Here is a 24,456-nt window from a genome sequence, read left to right as displayed (position 1 = left end):
TATGTGACAGCAAATGTACGAAAACGGACAAAAATCCTTTGATAAGCTATCTGATAGATATTTTGAAGTAGGAAGCCTTTGCCGAGGTCTTCAAAAATAATTATCTATGATAAATGATTCTAAGAATTCAGTCTCTTTATAAAGTGTAACTTTCTTGAACAACTTCGTTAATTACCGCAGTTTCTAGAATAACCTGCAATACTTTTACAGTCTCTTCAGGTCCTCGATTTCCTAGAAAGCCTTTTCAGTAACTAATAAGTTGACTTATAAGTTAAGAAAGTAATACTTCAATGGGTAGTTTCTTAACAGAATGTATTTTTAAAGACTAGAATTATGTTCAAAAATATTTATTTTTCAACATACAAAAGATTCTTAAATTGCTAGAATTATAAGTAGATTTCTTACTTTTATAGAAAACTTATAATTAGGTGTTACACTTAATTTATTTGTATAAAACTATATATTTCACAAAATCTTTAACAGTACGGTCAAAAAATTTCAATCGTAACTAGGTTTTCTTATAAAAGTCTTATATAACGTTAAAACTTCAATGAGAATTTAATTAATGAAACAATTATGTTCGATGACAATACTTTAATTTATCTCAATAATTGTTGCTAATACTAAATGAATACATTAAATTCATGAAATGCGTAAGTATTACAAAATATGTAGATATAAATAGAAAAACTTAAAAATAATAGTAATTCTCAATACATATTTCAATATAAAATGTTGTAAATAGCATTAATTCACAATTTTTTTTATATAAAAATAAATAATCATATAATCGTTATAATAACTTAACATGTTATATTAAAATAACGTTATAGCAGTTAGTGAGACAGCCACAGACATCAAACGTAAACTTTAGTTTCAAACTATCTCAGTCTGGGCTGGATGGAATTAAAACTTCGCACGTGTTGGAAATAAACTCATTGTTTACTGTTGTATGACAACTAGAATAATAACAGCTTTTTTTATTTAACGTGTTATTTTTTTACACATTTTTTGAGGGAAAAGTTTGGAACCAACACTTGGCCAGTGTGGTGAACTTAATGGCTAACTGCTCCCTCATTCAGAGGCCCTTGCCCAGCATAGGGACGGTATAGGTTGAGAATATTTTTTTTACATTAATGAATTATGTTCGTACATATAACTGCATTTTTTGTTATATTTTTTGAGGGAAACGTTCCGAACCAACACTTGGCCAGTGTGGTGGACTTAATGCTTAACTTCATCCTCATTCGGAGGCCCTTGCCCAGCATAGGGACAGTAAAGGGTTAGAATATTTTTTTTTCATTAATAAAATATGTTCCTACATATAACTGCATTTTTTGTTATATTTTTTGAGGGAAAAGTTTCGAACCAACACTTGGCCAGCGTGGTGGACTTAATGCTTAACTTTTCCCTTACTCGGAGGCCCTTGCCCAGCATTGGGACAGTAAAGGGTTAGAAAAAGATCTTTTACATTAATAAATTATGATTGTACATATAACTGCATTTTTTGTTATATTTATTGAGGGAAAAGTTTCGAACCAACACTTGGCCAGTGTGGTGGACTTAATGCTTAACTTCATCCTCATTCGGAGGCCCTTGCCCAGCATTGGGACAGTATAGGGTTAGAATATTTTTTTTTACATTAATAAATTATGTTCCTACACATAACTGCATGTATTATATGTTTTGTTGATACAAATTATGCACTTTTGCATTTAAAATTACGCTAATGCAGTATTAGATGGTCAATTTTATGGAATCTTTAATGATTTATAGATTAGTGATTTCTTCTATAGTGTAATCAATGATTTTTATAAACGTGCTTATAGTTAGTATAGTAAATGTTGTAGTAAGACTTTTAGTAAATGTTTTCTATAGTATAATGCTGAAAAATATAGTATTTTGTCTTCCATTTAGCATGTTTTTTGATGCCCAGTCGCCTGTGACTCGGGTCGAGACACCGAAGTGAAAAGTCTTTAACACAGAATTATTTATTTGTAGTTGTCGAATAAAATTGTGCATTTTATTTATCATTTGGTCGAATGAAGGTAACAGAATAACTATTTACAAATGTAAAATGTAGGGTAGATTTTTTCTGTTATCGGTTCATTTTGTAGGTGAATATCTCCGTAACTATTGAACATTGTGAGCAATTTCTTTGATATTTTAGATGAATAATGAACAACAGTGAATCTTTACTTACTTCTAGAATAGCATTATCAAAAATGTTGGTAGATAGATATAACTAAAATGGCTGTGTTGGATCGATAATTCGTACAAAATCACGTGTTTAGCGATCTTATTAATAAATAAACGGTAAGTAAACAATAAAAACATAAGAAAATAAGCAATAAGAAAGGAAAATTTATGAGACGTCCCCCACATTCCGAAATGTAGGGTAGCGTTACAATTCGCCGTTATTTCAACAGAACACAGCAAAAAAATGGAAAAAACAAACATAAATTGTAAACACAAACTATAAATAAAGTTTGAAGTATGCTCGAATTAAATATGGAGCAGTGAACTGAAAGTGAAAATGTTATCGATTTATTGAACGAAAGTGAATGTATTCACAGTGAGTCTTCACCCAGTGTTGTGTACTGTTTCCCAGAAGCGGCAATTCTGAGAAGCGGTTATCACACGCTCAAGCGGAGATCGTACTATCAACGCGGTTTCGCCGCGCGGACTCCGGATATTTTTAGTGATGGCGCATCTTCTGGGGCTGGTTTTTCTTGTGTTTTTTAACGCATAGCTTATTATCTAAGCATTTTAGGTTATTCCTTTTGAATCGACCGGCGAGGGGGCACCGTACGCAGGCGCGCGCTTGTCACTTCAAACAATTATTACGCTCAGCTCGCATAGCGTACGGGAAACTTACTTACCTGTTGCCAATAATCTTCGAGGGAGAGCTTCCACTCGAAGTAGCCGGTGTCGGTGACGTCCTGGAGCTCGCGGAACAAGTTGCCACTCGGCAGCACATCCATCACGCTTACATGTATTCACGTCACGAGTATATTTTAACACACCGCGCTGCGTGACCGTGCTGCGACGCGCTACGGAGCAAACTGATCGCTCGTCGCGAGCGAGCCAGCTCACTGCCCCGCACTCCTCACCCTCGCCGCGCGTAGACTACTAAATCATCAGACGGGACGATTTTTCCGCTTTTTTTTCGTATTTTTTTCATTCTCCAACTCGGTTGCAATGTGCTCCAAAAAAAAAGAAAAAAATTACATATTTTTTTGTAATTTTAGTAGTAATTGGCTTATTAGACGGCTACTGAACCGATAGGAATGTTATAGTGAGTACGCTTGGGGAAAACCGTTAAATAATTCCCCAGATATGTAGGAAAACAAATAATGTGCCATATGATGTGTTAATAATAGAACATGTTGCACGGATGTCGAAAACAGCAACTAGACAAACAAACTTAAATGAAATAAACTGTAGTACGCACGAGATGTAATTACAGTCGCGCGGGAAGGTAAACACGACGCGCTCGAACTCGTTCTAAAGTTTGTTTTCTTTACTATGACTAAATGACTCAAAACAAAACATATAAAATACTTCCGAAAATAATTATTTACCTATGAAAGTAATCGCTTAATTGGTTCAGGGTATCGTCGGTCACTTTTGAACTCAAAACACGACGCAGTTAGTTCAAGGCTTAGTAAGTTCGGTAAGCTGAACAATGCATATCAAATTTATTCCGATATACTTGCCGGATCTATCAAACTAATATAGCAAAAGCAAAATTTAACTTTTCTTAATTGTGAGAGACGATATAAAAAAACACATACAAAAATACCGCCAATTTAAGAACCTTTTCCTCTTAAATTAAAAGTCGTTTCAATCGTCTTTAAAAGAATATTTTTGTGTGTAAATATACATAAACTCCATTTTATACATACGGTATTGTCGTATCATTCATCAAATTACTCTAAAAGTAGTATATAAGACACTTACACCACAAAACGCTCAGTTTTTGCTCAGCAAGGTTAGTCGACACAATCTTATTCTATAGGTCATATAATATGTGTATTTAAATGTTGTAGTAAAAGGAATTCATAAATAATCAAATATTTATTCTACACAATAAAACTGATAAACTAGCTTAAACTTTCTTCTCAATCTTTTGTTTCAAAGTTAAGAACTATCTGTGAAGCTAACCATTGATCCTGAATAACAACGGTACCTAACAAACCTTAGGAAACTCCAATTAAAAATCCCATTATCTCCATTCTTTATAAATAAAAATAATAACAAAGCTAACGTTTATAAAAAAGTACCTCATTACATTATAAACTTTTTATACTTGAGAAGAAATTAGTCATTCCTCACATTTTCTTCCCTAAAAACAATTCCATTCATCGTACATCAAAAATAACCAATTAGTAAACACTACAATCAAAGACACACATAAATATAGACACTACCCACTCACACAAAAAAAATAACAGATCCGATATCCAAACAAATAATTGTGTCTCCTCTACTCGCTTTCGTAACTCTATATCTTTCGTGTGTACTACGCGAAGTTTCAAAACAATGTAATAATTATTATTTTTATGAATCACCACTGTAGTATCTTATCAGTATCGGAAAGGGTTGAAAAAATACCACAATTATATGAAAAATTAAGTAGATAGATGGACTTTCAAAAGTTTATAAAAAGTTAGTTAAAAGTTTTGATTAGTTCGCGCTAGTGGAAAATACTATAAGGGTTTTAAAACTTGATTGATATATCGAAGTATAGTTTTTCTTGAGTCAATTCTGACAATTTGGCAGATATTCTATGCCATCTCGCGTCTTTTTCGAGTCTCCGGCGAAATCGTCTTTTCGGCGATGTTTTGGCTCGAGTTATGCAAACAGTAGGTGCAGCTACAATATTTTTGTAACTGTCATATTCTATACATGATAGTACCTGTGGAATTACTATGACAAACTTTTTGACATATTCGTAAAATCAAACTACCCTACAGATAAAAAAATCTTTTCATTTTTTTTTAACTTTATCTTATAGTACTGTTAATCATAAAATTCATAAAATCATAGTAAAGGACTATCAATGGAAGTCAGTGCATGCGGAAATAAGTAGCAAAATACGCGTAAATTCTAAAACGCGACGCTAGTTTGCCGGATTGAAGGGTATTTCGAAATATCTAGGAGTTGTGAATAACCAACACGACTAAAGAAAAATATAAAGTAAAATGGCAAAAAATCATGATAATAATGTACGTAATAATAGCCGTGGCACAGGTATTCGCTTCGCACATTTGTTGTCAGCGATTTCAAGTTTTTTTTTGAGGAGCTCGTGGCTTAGTTAGCAACAGCCACGCGGATCGATCTCTGAATTTCGGAAAGCACGTTAAATTGTGGGCCCCGGCTGTAATTCTCAAAGATCTCTGACAGTCGTTAACAGTAGTCATAAGCTTGGAAGTCTGACAACTAGTCTTACCGTAGGGTATCGTGTTATTACTCAGGTAACTGGGTTATGGAGGTCCTATAGGCAGTCGCTCCATGTAAAATACTGGTATCTAGCTGCATCCGGTGAGACTGAAAGCCGACTCCAACATACATAGTTGGAAGAAGCGCTAGGCTGATATACGTGTATATTTTTCCAAGTAATGAGGGTATCAAAAAAATATTAGTAAACGGTAAAGGAAGACATTTTGAAAAAATATGCTTTAAACAATTCTTGAAGAAATGCAAGCGCAGTACTTGACTAGTGTGGATTCATTGATATTTAGTCTACATCGCTGATTATTGAATGCTTCTCGCATGATCCATTATTATATCAAGCACATTGTAAATCATCTGGCAATTAAAAAGAGTGGCCTTGTGTTTCTTGCTAGCTCTTCTCTTAAGGCTGTAAACCTTTCCGAGCTAGTGTTAGATTAAGTTATTGCACAAACTATTGAAGGTGTCAAAATTTGACATAATATATTATAATAAATGAATAACAAATGATTTGATTTGATTATAGCCGATAGGTATCGAATAGGCTAGGCGGCTAGGTGCCCTGGCTATGAATTTTAGGCAAGCATACCGACTAGAAACCTCACGGTGTTCCTTCGACGGTCACCATAAAGTGGCCAAGACGCGGTACCTCCAATTGGATACTACGGCTCCCATCCATTAAGTGCCTAGCCTATTTTGGTACCTACTGTTATTTAAATGGTATTAACTATGTTTTGTGGAAAGAATCGGTTGTTTTTTAATTCCCAGTCTAGAAACAATAGAAGGCTAGATTTTTAAAGCTAGGTTTTTTATGTATCCCACTGTTGAACTAACGCATCGCATTTTTCTTTTCAAATATGCCTTTCCTATACTTTATCTAGTTACAATAATATATTAATATTACTTTTTTGTTTCAGGTTCCGCATCTACCGGCAGTGTGAGTGTATAAGTGAACTTTGTGAACTTGCAGTGACGAACACTAAAAAGTGATTATTAGACTATATTCCAGATATTTAATACATGTATCATCATAATACATTACATACAGTTTAACTTACAAACATTTTAATATACATTTTAAAGATAATAATATAATAATAAAGTACTATGGTAGATGTTACTTCTATATTCTTTCATCAACTTGTCGTATTTATAATAATATTTATATTTCACTTTTTCCTATTCACTGCTATATTCCTCTTTTCCGTGTATCATCGCGTAAATGAGTTTGTTCACCAATTAAACAGAGTTCTAAGGCACCATTTAAGGGAATTCCATTGAATCTTGTACTTCTAGTTGTATCAGTAATCATCAGTAGTGGTTTGAAAGTAATTACATAATTATTATAGTATATATTAATCAGTAATTATAAAAGATGGACGCGGTATGTTCATATTTAGTCTATTTTTTGTTTTTCATGGTATTTACCCGGTTGGCCCGTTGGGTCATCGTGTTTTTCAATAGGGGCTATGATTTCGCCATGGCCCTCTATAATTTGATACTCCGCCGTAACCGACGTTAGAATGCTATGGCATTGCCAATATTTTGTTCCTTTAAGTTTTAAAAGTCACATTTTTGATCTCAATATGTCTTAAGTTAATTAAATCATGTAACTTAGTTTTTAAGATTCATGTATAACGAATAATGTAATCGGTTTTATGCAATAAAGAACTATTTAAGGCCCATTTTTTCTTTTATTTCTGAGTTCGTTCCGATTGTTTTCTATACAAATACAATTCTAGTTATTCTTTATATCGTTATTACTGATAATACCTATTTCTCAAGGCCTAACCCCTCCCTCATTACGGGAGGAGACCCTTGCCCAGCAGTGAGGCATTAATGGGTTTTAAATTTATTTTATTTTATTATTAGTTAAAACTAACTAAGTTTAAAATATTGAGGCGTCCGTAGCCATTTACGTTCACCGGTCTGCAAACGATCTGTCGTTTAAGCAACCTTTAGCGTGGTCATTCCATAGATGGGTGACCGCTCAATGATATTTGAACTGGGCGTCCTCGTGCTTCTGAGGGTACGTAAAAAGTCAGTCTCGTTTGTTGCCAATCAAAATAACAGTCGATAAGCCACGTTAAAGGCCTTCGGGCGGCTTGACCAACTTTGACACTTTGAAAAAAGTTAAAATTAATTAAGAAAAGTAAACTTACTGACTGCTGGGAAAGGTCTTCTCCCGAACGAGGGCGCGGTTAGGCCTGGAGTCCACCATGCTGGTTGGGGACTCAGCGTGTTTTTAAAAAACATTTTAAAGATCTGTTAGGCGTGCAGTTTCTTCACGATGTTTTTCTTCGCCGTAAGGACCAGTTACTGTTAAAATAAGTAACATGAATAAAACAATAAACAGATATTTGTGTAACATTAATATTTTTAGGTTATCAAAAACTTGTCTAAGTAAAGAAGGGTTTATTCGAATAACACATTGGCACACTGCGATTCCTTTAGTGTGAAACAGAATTCTATATGCAGCATAGCAAAGTGTTGTAAGTATGGCAAAAATTGATAGTAATAATACATGAAGGCGTAATTATAAACTTCATTTGTTTTTAAAACTGCTAGGTACTATGCAGCGTTCAGTAATGTATCCACTGACTGTTGATCATGAAATCTCGGGTTTAAAATCTGAGTAAAAGTACTATTGATATATTTTACTATAAGTTAAAATATATTTAGAAAGTAGCCAGGAGCTTGATAACGCGGTATATGGCAATAGGCTCGTAAACATGCGACTAAGCTAATTGTTAAAGCAAACCGTGAGTGTATTTTATTTACCTCTGCCTGCACTTTCGGGGGAACAGAGAGTGTACTCGTGTATTGTGCACACACTCGCACACTATAAACCAAATTCTGCACCGGCCAGTTTCAATAAGACTCACTGCTGAAGCCGGACCGGCTAGGACAATACTATCATTATTTTATGGCCATTAAACACATTTTGTCAAAAATCCGTCTATACGTGCAAACAGCACAGGCCTAAATGAAAAAGTACGTGGTAAAACAAACAAGCAGTATATTGTCATTGAATATTCAGTAGAATGTGTGACACAACGTAGTGGTGCGTGGAGCCCAGCATCGCAATATAACGGACGAGCGAGCCCTCTCAGCCGAACGGACGCAACGCCCGCTATGCCAGAATTAAACGGCCCCAAACGATCCTTGCATCGTCCCTATCAACTAGCATACAATCACGTGATAGATGGGTTGACGAAATTCGGATAAATCGACACGTAATATTAAATTGTAGGTATTGTTTCCTTGATAATACTCTCGCCCTGACCGTTATCAGCTACGGCGGCCAGTTTCATTGGTCCAGCTAACTGTGGAGGACTTAGTTTATAGTGGCCAAGTGTGTGCACAATACACAGGTACACTCTCTATTCCTTTACTCTCATAGTCTGGTGGGACGACTAAACCGACACAACCAGAGAGAGGTACCTCTTGCGCGGTAGTCGCATACACTACCAACCGCGGCACAGAGGCAGTCAAAACCACTACTTCGTTAAACGAGTACGAGCCCGAGAGATGGAACTATGCATTATCCTTATAATCTATCCATCAACACTTAACACTTGTATTCTTTCGATAGATCAGTATAAATACTGGGTTTCGAAATTATCAACAAATATTATTCGTTTCTTCAACGACAATTTAACAATTTTATTGATTACTGCTCATTATAATATCATAAAAAGTAAAGATCTGATCGACTATTTGCTTGTTAATAATAATTTAACATTACACACAAAGTTATTCCAGCAAAGATTTCTGAAGTAAAACAAATCATTTCTAAACTTAGAAGTTGACATTTGAAAGCAATAATAAAATGTTTCGTTTCGATAACTCTAGCCTGGCTAAGTGTCACGACAGCTAGCGGATGTTCAATCTAACCTCGTTACTCCCAATGAAATGTTGCAAATATTTATTGGAAATTATTCCGAGACGAAGAGTAGTTCTAGTTGCTCAGTCTTTGCTTCGCTTATTCAGGTAGTTTCATTAAAATTTTACGCTGCAGGCACAAATATTATGGTTAAATCTTACTAATATTATAAATGCGAAATTGTGAGAATGTATGTACGTATGGATGTTTGTTGCTTTTTTACTCAATACTACCGAACCGATTACGATGATATTTGATATGTAGGTAGCTGAAAAAAAACACATAGGTCACTTTTTATCCTGGAGTTCCCGAGCGATCCGGATTTACACAGGAAGGGTTTCCACGAGGACGAAGTCGCGGACGGCCTCTTGTCATTTATATTTTTGACTAGATAACGGGCCCGACTTCGTCCGGGTATAGTGCAATTTCATCCCGTTGATTCCAATCTCGTGGGATTTTGGTCCTATCGATCTCATACAAACCTTGCCCCGACAGTTACAAACATATTAAAAAAGTATTGTCCAATTTGGTTAAGTTGTTCAAAACTTTACGCGTACATCCATTTCTATGATTCATTTTTATTTATATAGATTATTCTGGCCTATGGACTCAAGGCCTAACTCCATCCTCATTACGAGAGAAGACCTTTGCCCAGCAGTGGGACAGTAATGGGTTAAATTTATTTTTATTTTTGATTATTCTGAGACGAAGATAGTTGCACAATCTTTTGCTTGCTTTCATTAAAATGGTACGCTGTAGTCACAAATATTATGTTTAAAACATTTGTATTTTTAATACAGTCCGCTTCTCGAATAACGTGGCAAAATTAAAATTGCAGCATTCCATAAAACAATAACGATGCAAAATCGAGCAAAATACTATTGGACTTTGTCAATTTATACGGTTAATTATTATTTTAAAACTGACATTGTTAACGCGAAACCTTACATTACATTATTATTTCATATAGCTTCTGGTATAAATTCGAGACGCCCATAGCCAGTTGCGCTCACCGATCGGTAAACGATCTGTGGGTTTAGCAACCGTTGGCGCGGTCATTCCATAGATGGGTGACCGCATAGTGGTATTTGAGCTAGCGGTCTCCGTGCTTAGGAGGGCACGTAAAAAGTCGGTCCCGGCTATTGTCTACTAAGATAACAGTCGTTAAGCCATGTAAAAGGCCTCCCGGGCGGCTTGAACAACTTTGACACTAGGTTGAACACTAACCATACGACAAACAAACAACGGGTATAAAAAGCGTGATATTGTTAAAGAGGCTTATTGCCATTTGCCAGGCACGTTACAAAGCTCCGAGCTGCTAGTTTCTTTCTTATAAATTATGAAACAAAAGTTAGTTAGTAGGCGAGATACTTTTCTTTCAAGAAATAAATTAGCTTTATAAAACAAGACGGCAGAGCAGAGTTACAAGCAAGGTGATCTATGTCGCGGCCGGTATTAAGATAGGTGGCCGGAGGAGTACCTTAGAATCAAGCTAAGGATCTCCGAGCTTCAAAAGGTAAGTAGGAACATATTATTTTTAATGTAAATTTAAATCGCATTCCATGTCATTTTAAAGCACAGTTCAACATGAAAACAAGGCTCCCCAGCAAGTCTAATTTATAAGCGTATTTTTTTAATCATACATACATACATAAAACCTCGCCTTTATCCCATATGGGTAAGCAGATAACGTCGCTAACTACGATCCTTACAAACTTTCCTTGCCTGATTCACATCCATACATCTTGTCATATAAGACCGGCAGATACGAGTACTACGCACCTGACCTTTACACAAAACTATTAATTATAATCTAGATAAATCGTACATGCCAATTCTCTCTACAAAATTATCCAATCATAAGTTTAGATGTATCAGATTATAACTATAGATATCGCAGTATTATACAACGGACAAAACATACAGACATACATAGTATTATGTATATGAAAACAGCATCTACCGAACCCCCAAGCCCAACAATGGCTGGAAATAGGTCGGTACGCCTTAAGCCTCGTGTGGGCTTAGCCGTCCGCTACAGGCGACCTGTGGGGGCTTATTATTGTATTGAGCCGAACCAAGCGTTATGTGAACATTGGAGTTTATTTTTAACCTAGTGGAAAACACTTTGACATTAAATTGTGTTTTTGAAAATGATTTTTCTTGTTGAATGAAGAAGCATCGATAGTTGGTAGTCGTCAATTTGCTACCATTGCGAGGGTAGTAAATTTGATTACCATACGAGACAAATATCTATGTGATCAGCTTAGCAACATCCATACTATTATACTATATACTATCCATACTTCCATATCCATACTAATATTATAAATGCGAAAGTAACTCTGTCTGTCTGTCTGTCTGTCTGTCTGTCTGTCTGTCTGTCTGCTACTCAATCACGTCCAAACTACTGAACCAATTTGCATGAAATTTGGTATGGAGATATTTTGATACCCGAGAAAGGACATAGGCTACTTTTTACCCCGGGAAAATGTCGCATTTCCCGGGAAAATTCAGAAAATTCAACGAAGTCGTGAAAAATCAATATTATAATGACATTGAATTAACAAAATTCCGTTGTCATGGCAACAGTTTTAATGGCGGATATGCTTAAGCGCGAGTTATATGAGATACAAATCATTTTGAGAATATTTTTCGCGAAAAAAAGCATATTTTGTTGTTAAGGAATAATTAATTAAGCTTTGTATTAGTAAAAAAAATCATTCACGCGAGCGGAGCCGCACGGGTCAGCTAGTTACTCATATATAAAAACAATCGCGTGTTCCGATTGCACTTGACCTCTATTGTGGAAGTTAAGACGCGAGATTCTTTCCGCGGAATCTGGTTTCCTTATAAAGAACATTAAACAGACGTATTACCTAAAAACTCATATTATCTCATGTCTTTTGAATAATTAGGGGCATGACTTGATAAACACTGAAATAACGAAATGATTTATTTTTTAATAATTCCGACTAGACATTTATCCTCAAAGGATTCAATATTGCAACCGGCTATCTTAGCTTCCAAAACACTTGAATAACTGCTATCTACTTAGCCTTTAGTCTCCCAGACCACCATCAAAGGGAAGCCTCTCCCATAAGCCAATGAATAGCCGAAACCATACTCTCTACAGCGATACAGTTTCGGTCCACGTCGCTGAGTCGCATTTGAATCGCTCGCTATTTGTATTCGTAGATTATTATTATTTGTCGTATGGTTAGTGGTCAACCTAGTGTCAAAGTTGTTCAAGCCGCCCGAGAGGCCTTTGACCTGGCTTAACGACTGTTATCTTAGTAGACAACAACCGGGACCGACTTTTAACGTGCCCTCCGAAGCACGGAGACGCCCAGTTCAAATACCACTATGCGGTCACCCATCTATGGAATGACCGCGCCAATGGTTGCTTAACCCACAGATCGTTTACCGACCGGTTAGCGCAACTGGCTATGAGCGCCTGTATTCGTAGAAGTTGTGTATCACTTGTGTGTTTGGTCCACGAGCCCGTATTTAACAGTGTCCACTGCAAAGATCATTGGAACATCAACAGTAACACGTTACTCTGGTATTTGTACTAAGAGGCGAGTTCCTAATTCTATCGACTACCGACAACCGGCTAGTTATGGCCAAATTTTGTATGAAAATAATAATATAATCAACGCCTCTAGCGGGTGCCGTAGGAACTATTATTGATGTAAATTTTTCATGTCAAATTCTCGAAAGGAGTAACCTATTATCATATGGCATAATAACATTATGAACAAGAGTTAAATCAAATAAGTCAGTAGATAGTGATCTAAATATTTATTGACAATTGTTATAGTAATTACTAATTCTTTGAATAATAATAAAACACATAACATACAAGTTTTCTTTCTTTGATCTCAAGATAGTTAAGTAACTAACACCTGACTACTATAAATTGATAACAATCCAACAGACAATTAAAAAACCCAATAGCATCTAGCTCGGGGATCAAACCCGAGACCTCAATATGAGCAGTAGCAACTACCACTAAGACAACATGACTGTATTTCTAAGCAAATGAGGAAGGCGTCATACGCCTAAGGAACACACTCAATCTAGCTTCATACATGCTACTCGCTCCAAATATACGGCGGCTATGTAAACGTACCCGCAAGGAACTCTATTGAAATGCAAATATCGCGCTGAAAATATACGGAAAGTTGCTCTAAATTAAATTATTTTTTGGATCATCTTCTATGAGAGTATAAAGTAGTGCAATCAATGCTTTAAAAGTATTTGATACCTACGTACCTATATTACGGTAATAGCTAGTTGTGCTCACCGGTCAGTAAACGATCTCTTGGCGCAGTCATTCTATAGATGGGTGACCGCATAGTGGTATTTGAACTGAGCGTCTCCGTGCTACGGAGGGCACGTAAAAAAGTCGGTCCCGGTCAAAGAACTTTCGGGTGGCTTGAACAACTTTGACGCTAGGTTGACCACTAACCATATGATAGATAGATAGACCTACGTATATTTAAGAAATTTTATAGGCGATTTCAGTTTCACAGCTTATGATTAAGTCTTAGATAACCTACCTGCTAGGATAAGTGACAGCATATGTAAGCAACTGTCATAATTCCATCTGATAAGCTATTTGATACTTATCTGGAAGTGATAAAACCGGGACTAGAAAGCACAAGATTGCACAAACATTCTCCTATTATAGTGCATAAATATCATATACATATTATTATGTGGCCGAGAGAATAAATTTAACATACCGAGCCAATAATTTTCGAATTAATGTAAGTACTAGTGAAGTTCTTGACAGTAAAGAAAATCTTTAATATCTATAAGTTTTTGAAGGGAAGAAAAATTTCGGTCAGAAATCGTCTCTCCCATTTTTTTCTTCAGGAAATCCGCGCTGTGGGTAGGGACATATACAGACGGGTATATAAGAGATAATATTATTATATTCCTTTAGGTCGGTAATTCATCACAAATCTTATCACATATATTTTTAAAGTAACTTAAATTTTGAAATACATTTTTGAACCACATTACAAAACTAAATAAACAAACGAAGTTAGTATCCCTATAACCAAACAAATTGAGCCCGGAAATTGGCCAACAAACATAGCCAGGGCTGAAAGTGATGGATAAAGCCGGCGGCGGGCTTGTGCAGTGCCCACCGCGTTTGTGTACTCACGAATTACCCGTGCAGGTCTGATTCCGGGTATTACCCTCGAAATGCTGGTCAAAGGCTCAATTAATACATTTGGATGGTAAACAGACTTGATTTCCTTTGTTAAATAGGGATGACAGAATTTCCGGTCAATTAATGTGATTTGTACTTGATGCTGGTTTAAAATAATACGTATTATTGAATCTACACTCCACAGTAGCGGCCTCGCCGACAAATCTGGAAGCTGTTAGTTTTTTTGAAAATAGTCTAACATGACGTCATAGTGCCGTCGATTTTGGCCCCTAACCATACGTTAAGAAGAAGAAGAGCGATTTTGTGGTATAAACTTTACACAACTGTACCGTGTTTTCGTGCACTCGCTACTCGTTAGTATCAGGTGTTTGACATTCAAAATAAAAAAACTCTTACAAATATGCAGTCCATAAAGCTGATCAGTCTTTCACGATTATTTTCTTGAAAGCTCCTAAGTTTTCCCAAATCGTAAGTGCTGAGAAAGTGCCCTCCCAGTTCACCATAAAACATTTGGGAACGTTTTTCTACCAAACATAGTTTCAAAAAAACTTTACTCAATTTCGTAATCGAACACTAATAAAATTACTGATATAACTATTTGCATCGCTAATTTACCAATTTAACTGAAGCGCAAAATTATAATATTCTGTTTAGAGAGTTTCCGTTTAATAATAACGTCATAATTAATTGCACAGTTTCTCCGTATAAATTTCACTCAGTTAAATGTTAGAGTAATTATATTGCACCGTGGTCACGAGCTGACTGATGTGGCTGCTAAGCGTCGTCTTCTTGCGGCGCGAGTTTCGACGCCTACCCTCACTTGGTTTTCACTTAGTGTACATTGTTCAATCGCGTATAAGACCCGTTGCATTATAATATTATGTGTACTAGTCGCGAGAGTTTAAAAACATTGATATTGTACTGCTCTATAAACCTAGTATGTTGCTACTAAAGCAAAGTTAACAGAACCAGTTATTTTCAGTATTTTTGTAAAAAGCACTACTTTTTCATAATATTTATTCTACAGGTACAGTTTTCAGAGTGAATAAAAATCATCATGACAAAATCCACGTTGGTACAAAAAGCCTACACTTAAATGCATCCATCAAACGACATTTTAAAGCTCATTTTTAGGGTTCCGTACCCAAATGGTAAAAACGGGGCCCTATTACTGAGACCTCACTGTCTGTCTTTGTGTTTCATGAACTGTGATAGTTATACGATAGGAAATTTTATAATGTACTTTTATTGTGTACTGTTTTGTACTATACACAAATAGTGTAATTTTGTTATCGCTAAAACTACAAATACTAAAAAACTGAATAAATTAAATATTTAAAGGTGCCCCTATACAACAAACGTGACTTTTTTGTCTAGTATTATAAATAATGGTACGGAACACTACTAGCGCGAGCCTATCTCGCACTTGGTCGGTATTCTGTAAAATAACAACGATTCCATTTTGCAAATGGATTCCGCGCATCCGCACTTTTTGAAGTGAAGGAGACTGGCTTAAGCCCGCGGCGTGGCTTACTGTAAATATGCTAGGGTGTTAGTACAACGATGTCAAAGAAAACGAAGAGTAGAACAAAAATGTTACAGTTCTTTGACGAAATTCAAAATAGATTCATTGACTCATACAGTTTATATTTAAATGTTAGATACCTAACCTATTTGACGAATATAGTGACAATGTGTGAGAACAGCTGTCAAAATTACGTCTGATAAGCTATCTAGTAGATATTATTATTGTGGAGAATTATTTAGATCAGATTGTCCATTTTGGCCCAGCTTGCATTGGCTGTCGTCAAAATCACAATACTTAAGGGCTTAGTTTTATTTCGATTGTACATATTCTACTACGACATAACAGAATAATCCAAAAATGTATTGAATCAGTTTTGTTTCGGGAACAAAGAAACCACAATTTCCCACGATAAGTAATATTATCCCTTTAATATCCAAGATAATTCATACATAATTTCTTTTAAAAACGAATACTGATTTAAAAATCTAAAACTAAAATATCAATGAAAATTGGTCAATACATTTATTAATAGCCTTTGCTTGCAGCTCAACCTATTGTCAAACTAGTTCACGCGGCTCAAACGTCAGCTTTGTACCCCGTCTGAACTTGCTACTAAGTTTCTAACTGAAAACCGTGTAATACGGCGCTCCACATCATAATCTTGCGAAGAATGCAGCGACGCATGTGTTGAAATATGTCTCAATATGGAAATACCGAGGCTTCTCGTACCTGATAACTATATGAGATCTTATATAAGGTAAAGCGCGATATAAGTATGTGTATCTGAGTATAGTAGCAAACGAAAAAATAGAAGTATTTGAATTTAAAATTAAGACGACATGAGTTGTCAACTGTTTAGCTTTCACGGTTCATGACAGCCTGATGACTGTCGGACAGACGGGCAGAAGACTATAGGATCCCATTTTATCTTTTCGGTAAAGAAACATAATAACTTTCCACTTTTGAACGTTGTATGTTCAATATATGTATGTATAATGCTTAGTTAGGACTGGTCACCGACCACGACCGAGTCAGCTTGCGACCATGGCGAGTGTAACCTGCGTCGAAACGTTAGGTATTCCAAGGTAAAATGCGTGTTCGTGTTAATTCCCGTATCCTTTTATATATTACTACCTATCAGTTTATTGGTGGCCACACGCTCCACGGTCAAATGAAGAGGTTACCTACAAATTCGAAAGCACTAGTCACACACTCACACAGTTGACTGCACGTTAATAAGGCACACACGGAGATTCAGAAAACTGGGATAGACTTCATTCACTTCCACACCGAACACACTTCCCAGTAGGGAAGAAAGAACTGACTTCCAATCTCACAAAACCTATACAAGCTAATTCTTATTACGCTCTAGTCTTTCTGCGAAGATAGACTGTCGCTATTAAATTTTCTTTTTTCTCTCAGCGGCTGGTTGCTACATTCAGATACACAAAGTTTCAAGAAATATACTGTATTCTCTGTCTTTCTCTTTTTATTTCCACTACCGCTTAGCGCCAAGCAATTTACATTTTAAAAAAGCATGACAGTGTAACTTCATAGTAATGTTACTAAGAATCTGTGGAGGCCAGTTTTAATATTAGCCACTTGATTTTCCACGAACACTCTCTGCGCAAAGTGAATATTGTGAAAATTCTTCTACCTCGGTAAATATCGTGGCATCCTGATTAATTTTGCATTTTAATTACATTTTCAGCGAAATATTTTAATTATGAGGAAATGGTTTGCTTTATAAATGAAAAGTCATTTTTTTGCTTATTATTGGCAATAATTAAATATAAAAATGTTATTGATACGATTATTTCAAGTGACGGGTACTTGTCTATAACGCTTACACTTAAATATTTTTGATAGTTCACAGGATCATATAAATATCTTCCTAAGATTATAAATGCGAGAGTTTGTGAGTAGTTACATACGTAGGTATGTTTGTTCATATATACATAATCTTACATCTTACAAATCCTTACAAACTTTCATTGGCTTTTTTACAAACATACATACATCTTATCATACAGAAGGCCGGCCCTTCTGTATGATATTATTATTATTAAATTTATATATTATTTCGAGTATTAGGCACCTGACATTTTTTTCAGAACATGGCCGATATGATGTTTTTTCAGTCTCGCCAAAACTACTGATTCCGTTTTGATCAAATTTTGATAAAACGATTTAACATTTTTTACCCCAGCAAACATTTTAACGCGGGCGTAGTCGCGGCCAACGCCAGACAACAAAAATCACGCAACGCGAAAATTAAAAAGTTGTAATATGTACCTCAACCAAAATTAGGTGTAAAATCTGTTAAACTCCGCCATAGCCGCGGGAAAAGTTAGTCTACATTTCGTAACAGATTTGAGTTTGTTAATTATAAGTTATATTTGCTGATTCTATTCATCAACACCTGTTTCCAACTACTTTCTCTGCCGTAATGAGTTCATTTGAACAAAGAAACCTTTGAAAACGTTTCACGTTTGATATTTGTTCTTTTAAAGTTGTTGGATGTAAAATCTTCTGTCAGCACTTAGACTGTATGGTGGATTCAAGGCTTATCTCTTTTTCTGAGAAGCAGGTGTCTAGCATAAGGGGAGTGAAATCTACTTTAACTTAATTTCAAGAAAGTCGGGTACGTAGGTGGATTCTTTGTTGGGATGTATATGAGGCAAAAGGAGTTAGTCAGTTTAATTACATACCTACTTTTATTTTTATAACCTTACATTTTTTCTATATTAGTGCATCATCACACAGCTTGACAAAATCTACCAAGAAGCGATTTTCTATCACTTTAGATCGACAACCGAGTAACTGTCGTCGAATGTTGTACGAAACAATGATTTTTTGACTATTCGGCAAGAAATTTTTTGGACAGAAATATATCTTATGACTTTTAATGGAAATCGCTTACTGGTTATAATTTTTCCAACGTCAAATTTTCCAGGACCTAAGCAATTTATTTTTCACCACCAATTGGTAAATAAAGTACAGAATTACAGAAAATTATGATCAGAGACTTCAAAAGCAAGCTTCTATATCTTAAATAAAATAAATAAATAAATATTTTAGGACAACTCACACACGGTCATCTGATTCCAAACTAAGCAGAGCTTGGACTATGGTAAACAGATAACTGATAAACATACCTATATACTTAAAGTAAATAGTAGTACTTTATTTACTTATATCTATATCTTTATATCCTCTCTACTGATTTAGGGTCACTATTCTATTCACAAATGTTGTGCCCATAAAGGAGATAATATAGTGACCATGTTTAATTAGAGCTAGCACAGTGAAGCGATGAATAGTCATGGAATATCGAATTCACTAACTATTGAAATTGCAGCGGTCAGCGCAGCCGCCCTTCTAATTACTTGTTGATTAAAGTGATTGGTGTTTGGTTAGCGAATGTATATTGTAGATGGGCAACTTTACCGCAACAACGAGGCAACTCGTGTTTGAGAACTACAGACTGTTTGTGGCGGGAGAATGTAACGTGAAGCGATTTAGTGGCGTCAACAATGAACAATTTCAAGATGGCCTTGCTTAGTTTGGAAACTGTCATAAATGCTAGTTTTTACCTGTAACGCTTTCTGGGGCTTCTAAAGGGCTGGTCTGAGTAATGGAAGAGCTGGGATCAAATATAGTTAAAAAGCAACCCTGAAGTGGCTAAATTGAAAGATGAACTATGGACGAAAGCGTGCACGCAGCTGGACTGTTTTTCTGTGCATGTTTGTTTAAACAGTCATATTTTTAAATACGAAAGAGATATAAAAAATGATACAAGAATACAACACGAGATAACTGAAATAATCGCACCACAGTTGTCTGTATTCAAAATTTCTAAAACATCAAGCAACAAAAAGTTGCCAGCCTACAAACACACACCACAAACCACCACAGAGTAAATCGAGCCTGCAAATACGGTGCATCTCGTCTGCCTACAGCAATATTATATGTAGTCAATTGAAAGCCAGACTGACTGTAATTAACCTGGACACTGTAAAGCTAATTAATATCATCATTCCCATCTTGTTTGCGTTTGTAAATGTGTTAAAATATCGAACATGTTATGGAAGAACGTCCTAAGCGACATACAAGAAATTTAACAGGAGAGACGTTTTATTGATTTATAAAAGATAAAAATATTTATTTCTGTCCAAGTTTATTTATCTATACTAATATTATAAAGCTGAAGAGTTTGTTTGTTTGTATGTATGTTTGTTTGAACGCTCTAATCTCAGGAACTACTGGTCCGATTTGAAAAATCTTTCAGTGTTAGATAGCCCATTTATAGAGAAAGGCTATAGGCTGTATATCACCACGTTACGACCAATAGGAGTAGAGTACCAGTAAAAAATGTTACAAAAACGGGGAAAATTTTGACCCATACGCGGGTCAGCTAGTTTCAATATAAAAGTGAAATACCTATTTTTGGTTGCTTACGATGTTTTTCCATAACAGGCTCGATATGTATGGAACACTCAAAAACTATCAGTGTTATTATAATGTTTGCAATTAATTAATTAATGTGTTTGCAAATAATTCTGAAGAGTTTGAATAGAGGCTTCGAAAAGGTCAATGACCGGTTTCAGTTTTGTCATTATTGAAAGCACTATAACTGTTTACAGTTACTTAATTATTTTAATTAATTTGCATTGAACATATTAATGAAGCTGTTTATTACATTTTACCAAATTAAATAGTAGGTAGACAAATATGTTTGAAAATCAGAATAACTGAGGATAGTTTTATTAGGTACGATTAAAAAAATAACCTTCCTTAGCTGCATAAGCGAATCTAATGACTTAGCTGCCTTACCAAATCTAATGCCCGGTTCCTAAGTACATTTATCGGTAGTTTATCTATTCAATAGCGTTTTTTAAATGAGTTTTAACGCTATTTAATAGATAAACTACCTTTAAATGTACTCAGGAACCGGGTATAAGACTTTTTACTTAATGGGCAAGAATATCTGTGCTAAGTAAATAAGTTGTATGTATTTAAAAGTATACACACATATACATACGTACCCAATAATTTGCCTAATTTATCTAAAAGTGTAGGAAATACAGTAGGTGCAAAAAATACACCCGCGTATCGACATGAACAGTTTTTGTCCCATATATGTTAGGTTTAGGTTAAATAATAGATATTTATATGGCAATTTAAAAGTACATAAGTGTGTTTATCGATGCTCTGGTTATACTTAGTTTCTTTGTATATGAATTTTCTACAATAATTTAACAAAAAGCCCGTAAAACAACAAATAAATCGTAGTAAAAGTCAAGAAAATATACAATGAAAAAGACGAAATATCGTATACAAAATACTCACATTGTTCTTGTGCTACAATATCAGTTGTAATACTCTCTCCAGACGTCTGCCGCTTGCGTGTGCATTGACATTTTAAGTGCTTGTTTTATAGTTGCCCAGCCCGTGACTTCGCCCGTGTTTTGCACATATGTAGGTATATAGAGACTATGTCTTAAAGTACCTTGCAAGTTGTGAGAGTTGTATTTTAAATGTACCTACGACCTACGTACAGAAAAGCGAAACAATATTTTCAATAGCACTGTTATCAATGCAAATAAAAGAATAACTAAGTACTATTGATTCGCTCTGGAAGTAATTTAAAATCATTTATTGAGCTATAACAATTATGTAAATGAAAAAAACTCTTCCGTTACTGAGTGACTGACTGGCTGATGGACAACGCACAGCGAAAGTTCTGGGCGTAGAAAATTAAAATTCGGCATGAAGATTTCTTAGGAAGTGTAGAGGAGCCCCGAAGGGGGTAAAACTTTTATATGAAAGATCAGCAATAAAAAATCTATAAAAGCGGGAATAACATTACTATAAACTACTGGAGGCCGCCCGCGACTTCGTCCGCGTGGAAACCCTATCAGTGTAAATCCTGATCTCTCGGTAACTCCGGGATAAAAAGTAGCCTATGTTATTCTGGGTCTTCAGCTACCTATATACCAAATTACATCGTAATCGGTTCGGTAGTATTTGCGTGAAAGAGTAACAAACATACATATACATTGTCACAAACTTTCGCATTTATAATATTATTAGGACTATAGTAAGCAACGGTCGCGATTGATTGAGTCGACAATGCGTTATGGCTCTTAAGCCACCTTTAGGCGGCTAATACTTTAACATTAAACTGACCACTCATCATACAAAAGATTTAATTTAATATTTCAAACGATTTAAGCAATCACAAACCCCGACAACTGGCAGTCATAAACTTATATGACGTCATCGTTCAACTAAAATGGCCACTATGCCATGTATGTAAATGAAATGCATACAATTTGACTTAGCCTTTTATATCAAACGTAATGTTTAGTTTGAAGCGTTTGTATATTAGTGTTTGTTATGAATTTATTTGTTTACTGTCTAGTGAATTCTCTGTTCTCGGTATTAAATCGATTTTTCATATATACCTACTATATTTTGGAAGTTTATGGTATCGCGGATGGTGAGGTCTTTAGTGACAGGTAAGGTTACTAGTTCCCGTCGACGAAATAATAGTGTAATATATTTTTTTATAATTAGCTGGTATAAGTTGATCTCCCACGCAAGTGGTCGCAGGTTCGAACCCGAGGCAACACAACAATGAAATTTACGTGTGTATTAGAAATAATTATCACTTGCTCTAACGGTGAAGGAACACATCGTGATGAAACCTTCCATGCTTAAAATTAGTTTATTAAATTATGAGAGCATGCAAAGTCCCCAACCCGTACATAGCAAGCGCAGTGAACTCAAGGCCTAACCTCTCCCTTATAAAGTTTCTTAGATTCTCCTCCACACGTTAAAAGTACACTACGAAAATTGTCTTCAAATTAACAAAGGAAGCCTGGAGTATAACTTCATTGAAAATATTAAAACTATAACATTTATTCGTCTAGGTCAAATACATCTCATAATAATCAAAGTTACAATAGTTAAACCACTACAATGTCAGAATCTCAAGCATGCCGGAACCGTATTACCTATCTCTGTGCTCTCAACATAACTCCGGTACTACTAGAGATATGCCAGCCATACCTTCGGTACAAGTATTGAAAAATTCCATTCGATTGAAGGTTTAACTATTTTATTTGCTCGTTCGCGTGGAGACGATGTATCGAGTTGTTTGTTATCTATCGGTTTGGTAAATAATGTCTGCATATTGTTGGATAAAGTATTCCATTTTTATTGCAAACGTAGATGAGGTGGTAGAGGCGATCGCGTGTCGATGTGTATTTGAATATCGGAAAGACTGCTTCATAGAACCAAACAAAGTATTATTATAACCCGCGATAGTTTCTCTGCTGAGCAAGCGTCTCCTCAAGGGATTAGGCCTTGAGTCCACCGCGCTGGCTAAGTGAACAAAGTAAAAGAAATAAATTAGAGGCTCTGCAATTTCTTATAAATTATGACCTAAATATATTCTCATCAAAACTTTCGTTTCAAGTCTTCCTAGATCTAAATTGCTACACATTACTTACAAAAGAGGTAGCTTTATATCAATGCAATCTAACTCCAAATCCAATCAAAGTAACCCCTACCAAATCAAGAAGCAAACATCAACCAGCTTATGAATCAACCTAGATTATCAATACTATCATACATGTATATGCAAATCTCTTCGACATCTCACAGCTTACTCATTATGAGACAAGGAACTAATAGTCGCTCAGTTTCACTACCAGCTTAGCCTCACAAACGGATCGAAGGATTTCCCAGTGATCTGTGAATTTCCCGAGAAGAGGGCAACGACCTGACACACACACAGCGCAATTACCAACAATGTTATTTCCAAAGAGCCTGGAAAATTTCCAGGATAAAATTCAGGTTAATGAACTCACGCCCCGTTGTAAATATTTAAGCTGAAAAGCTGTTTGGAAAATTCGAACTATATTAAATATTTCGACACGACACACTCACACGGACGCTGCTAAAATGAAGTAACACGAGCGCAAAGTTCCCAGCGCGGCAGCGTAACAAAAAGGCAGTAGAAAACTTGACTTAGGTATACCAAATTGTGCTACTCTGTATAATATAACAAAACCACCTTATAAGCCAGGGATATACTATAAGACAAACAGTCTTACAATATATTGTGCCAACGTCAGCGATATAGACACAATATAACATTTCAACATTATATTACAAAAAAGATTTTCGTCGTATTTATGTATTATGTAGAATTTTTTAATTGTTCCGGTAAAATATTTGAGCACCCTGTTCCTGTTCAGGTTAGTACTTCAGACAAATAATAAAAAATAAAAAAAATATATTATTTCGTCCCTTTGTTGTCTTGTTAGTAAGAAATCATTTTAATTGGAGACTGGGGGATAATGACACCGTAATATCTATAATAAG

At 35.5% G+C, this 24,456-nt stretch overlaps 1 protein-coding gene across 1 annotated transcript in view; it reads right to left on the bottom strand.

Annotated features, from left to right (window-relative positions):
• Nucleotides 1-3,075, bottom strand: part of LOC142986346 (Krueppel-like factor 6) — a 175,138-nt gene extending 172,063 nt beyond the window's left edge. Inside the window, exon 1 of the mRNA XM_076134800.1 lies at nucleotides 2,883-3,075. Within this exon, the coding sequence (XP_075990915.1) occupies nucleotides 2,883-2,984 (102 nt within the window). The 5' untranslated portion in view covers nucleotides 2,985-3,075. The remainder of the gene's footprint in view (nucleotides 1-2,882) is intronic.
• Nucleotides 3,076-24,456: the final 21,381 nt, after the last annotated feature.

Source organism: Anticarsia gemmatalis, chromosome Z (assembly GCF_050436995.1).
Source record: "Anticarsia gemmatalis isolate Benzon Research Colony breed Stoneville strain chromosome Z, ilAntGemm2 primary, whole genome shotgun sequence".
Taxonomy (NCBI): domain Eukaryota; kingdom Metazoa; phylum Arthropoda; class Insecta; order Lepidoptera; family Erebidae; genus Anticarsia; species Anticarsia gemmatalis.
The sequence above is the reverse complement of the archived record's forward strand: the minus strand, read 5'-3'. Positions and strand labels throughout refer to the sequence as shown.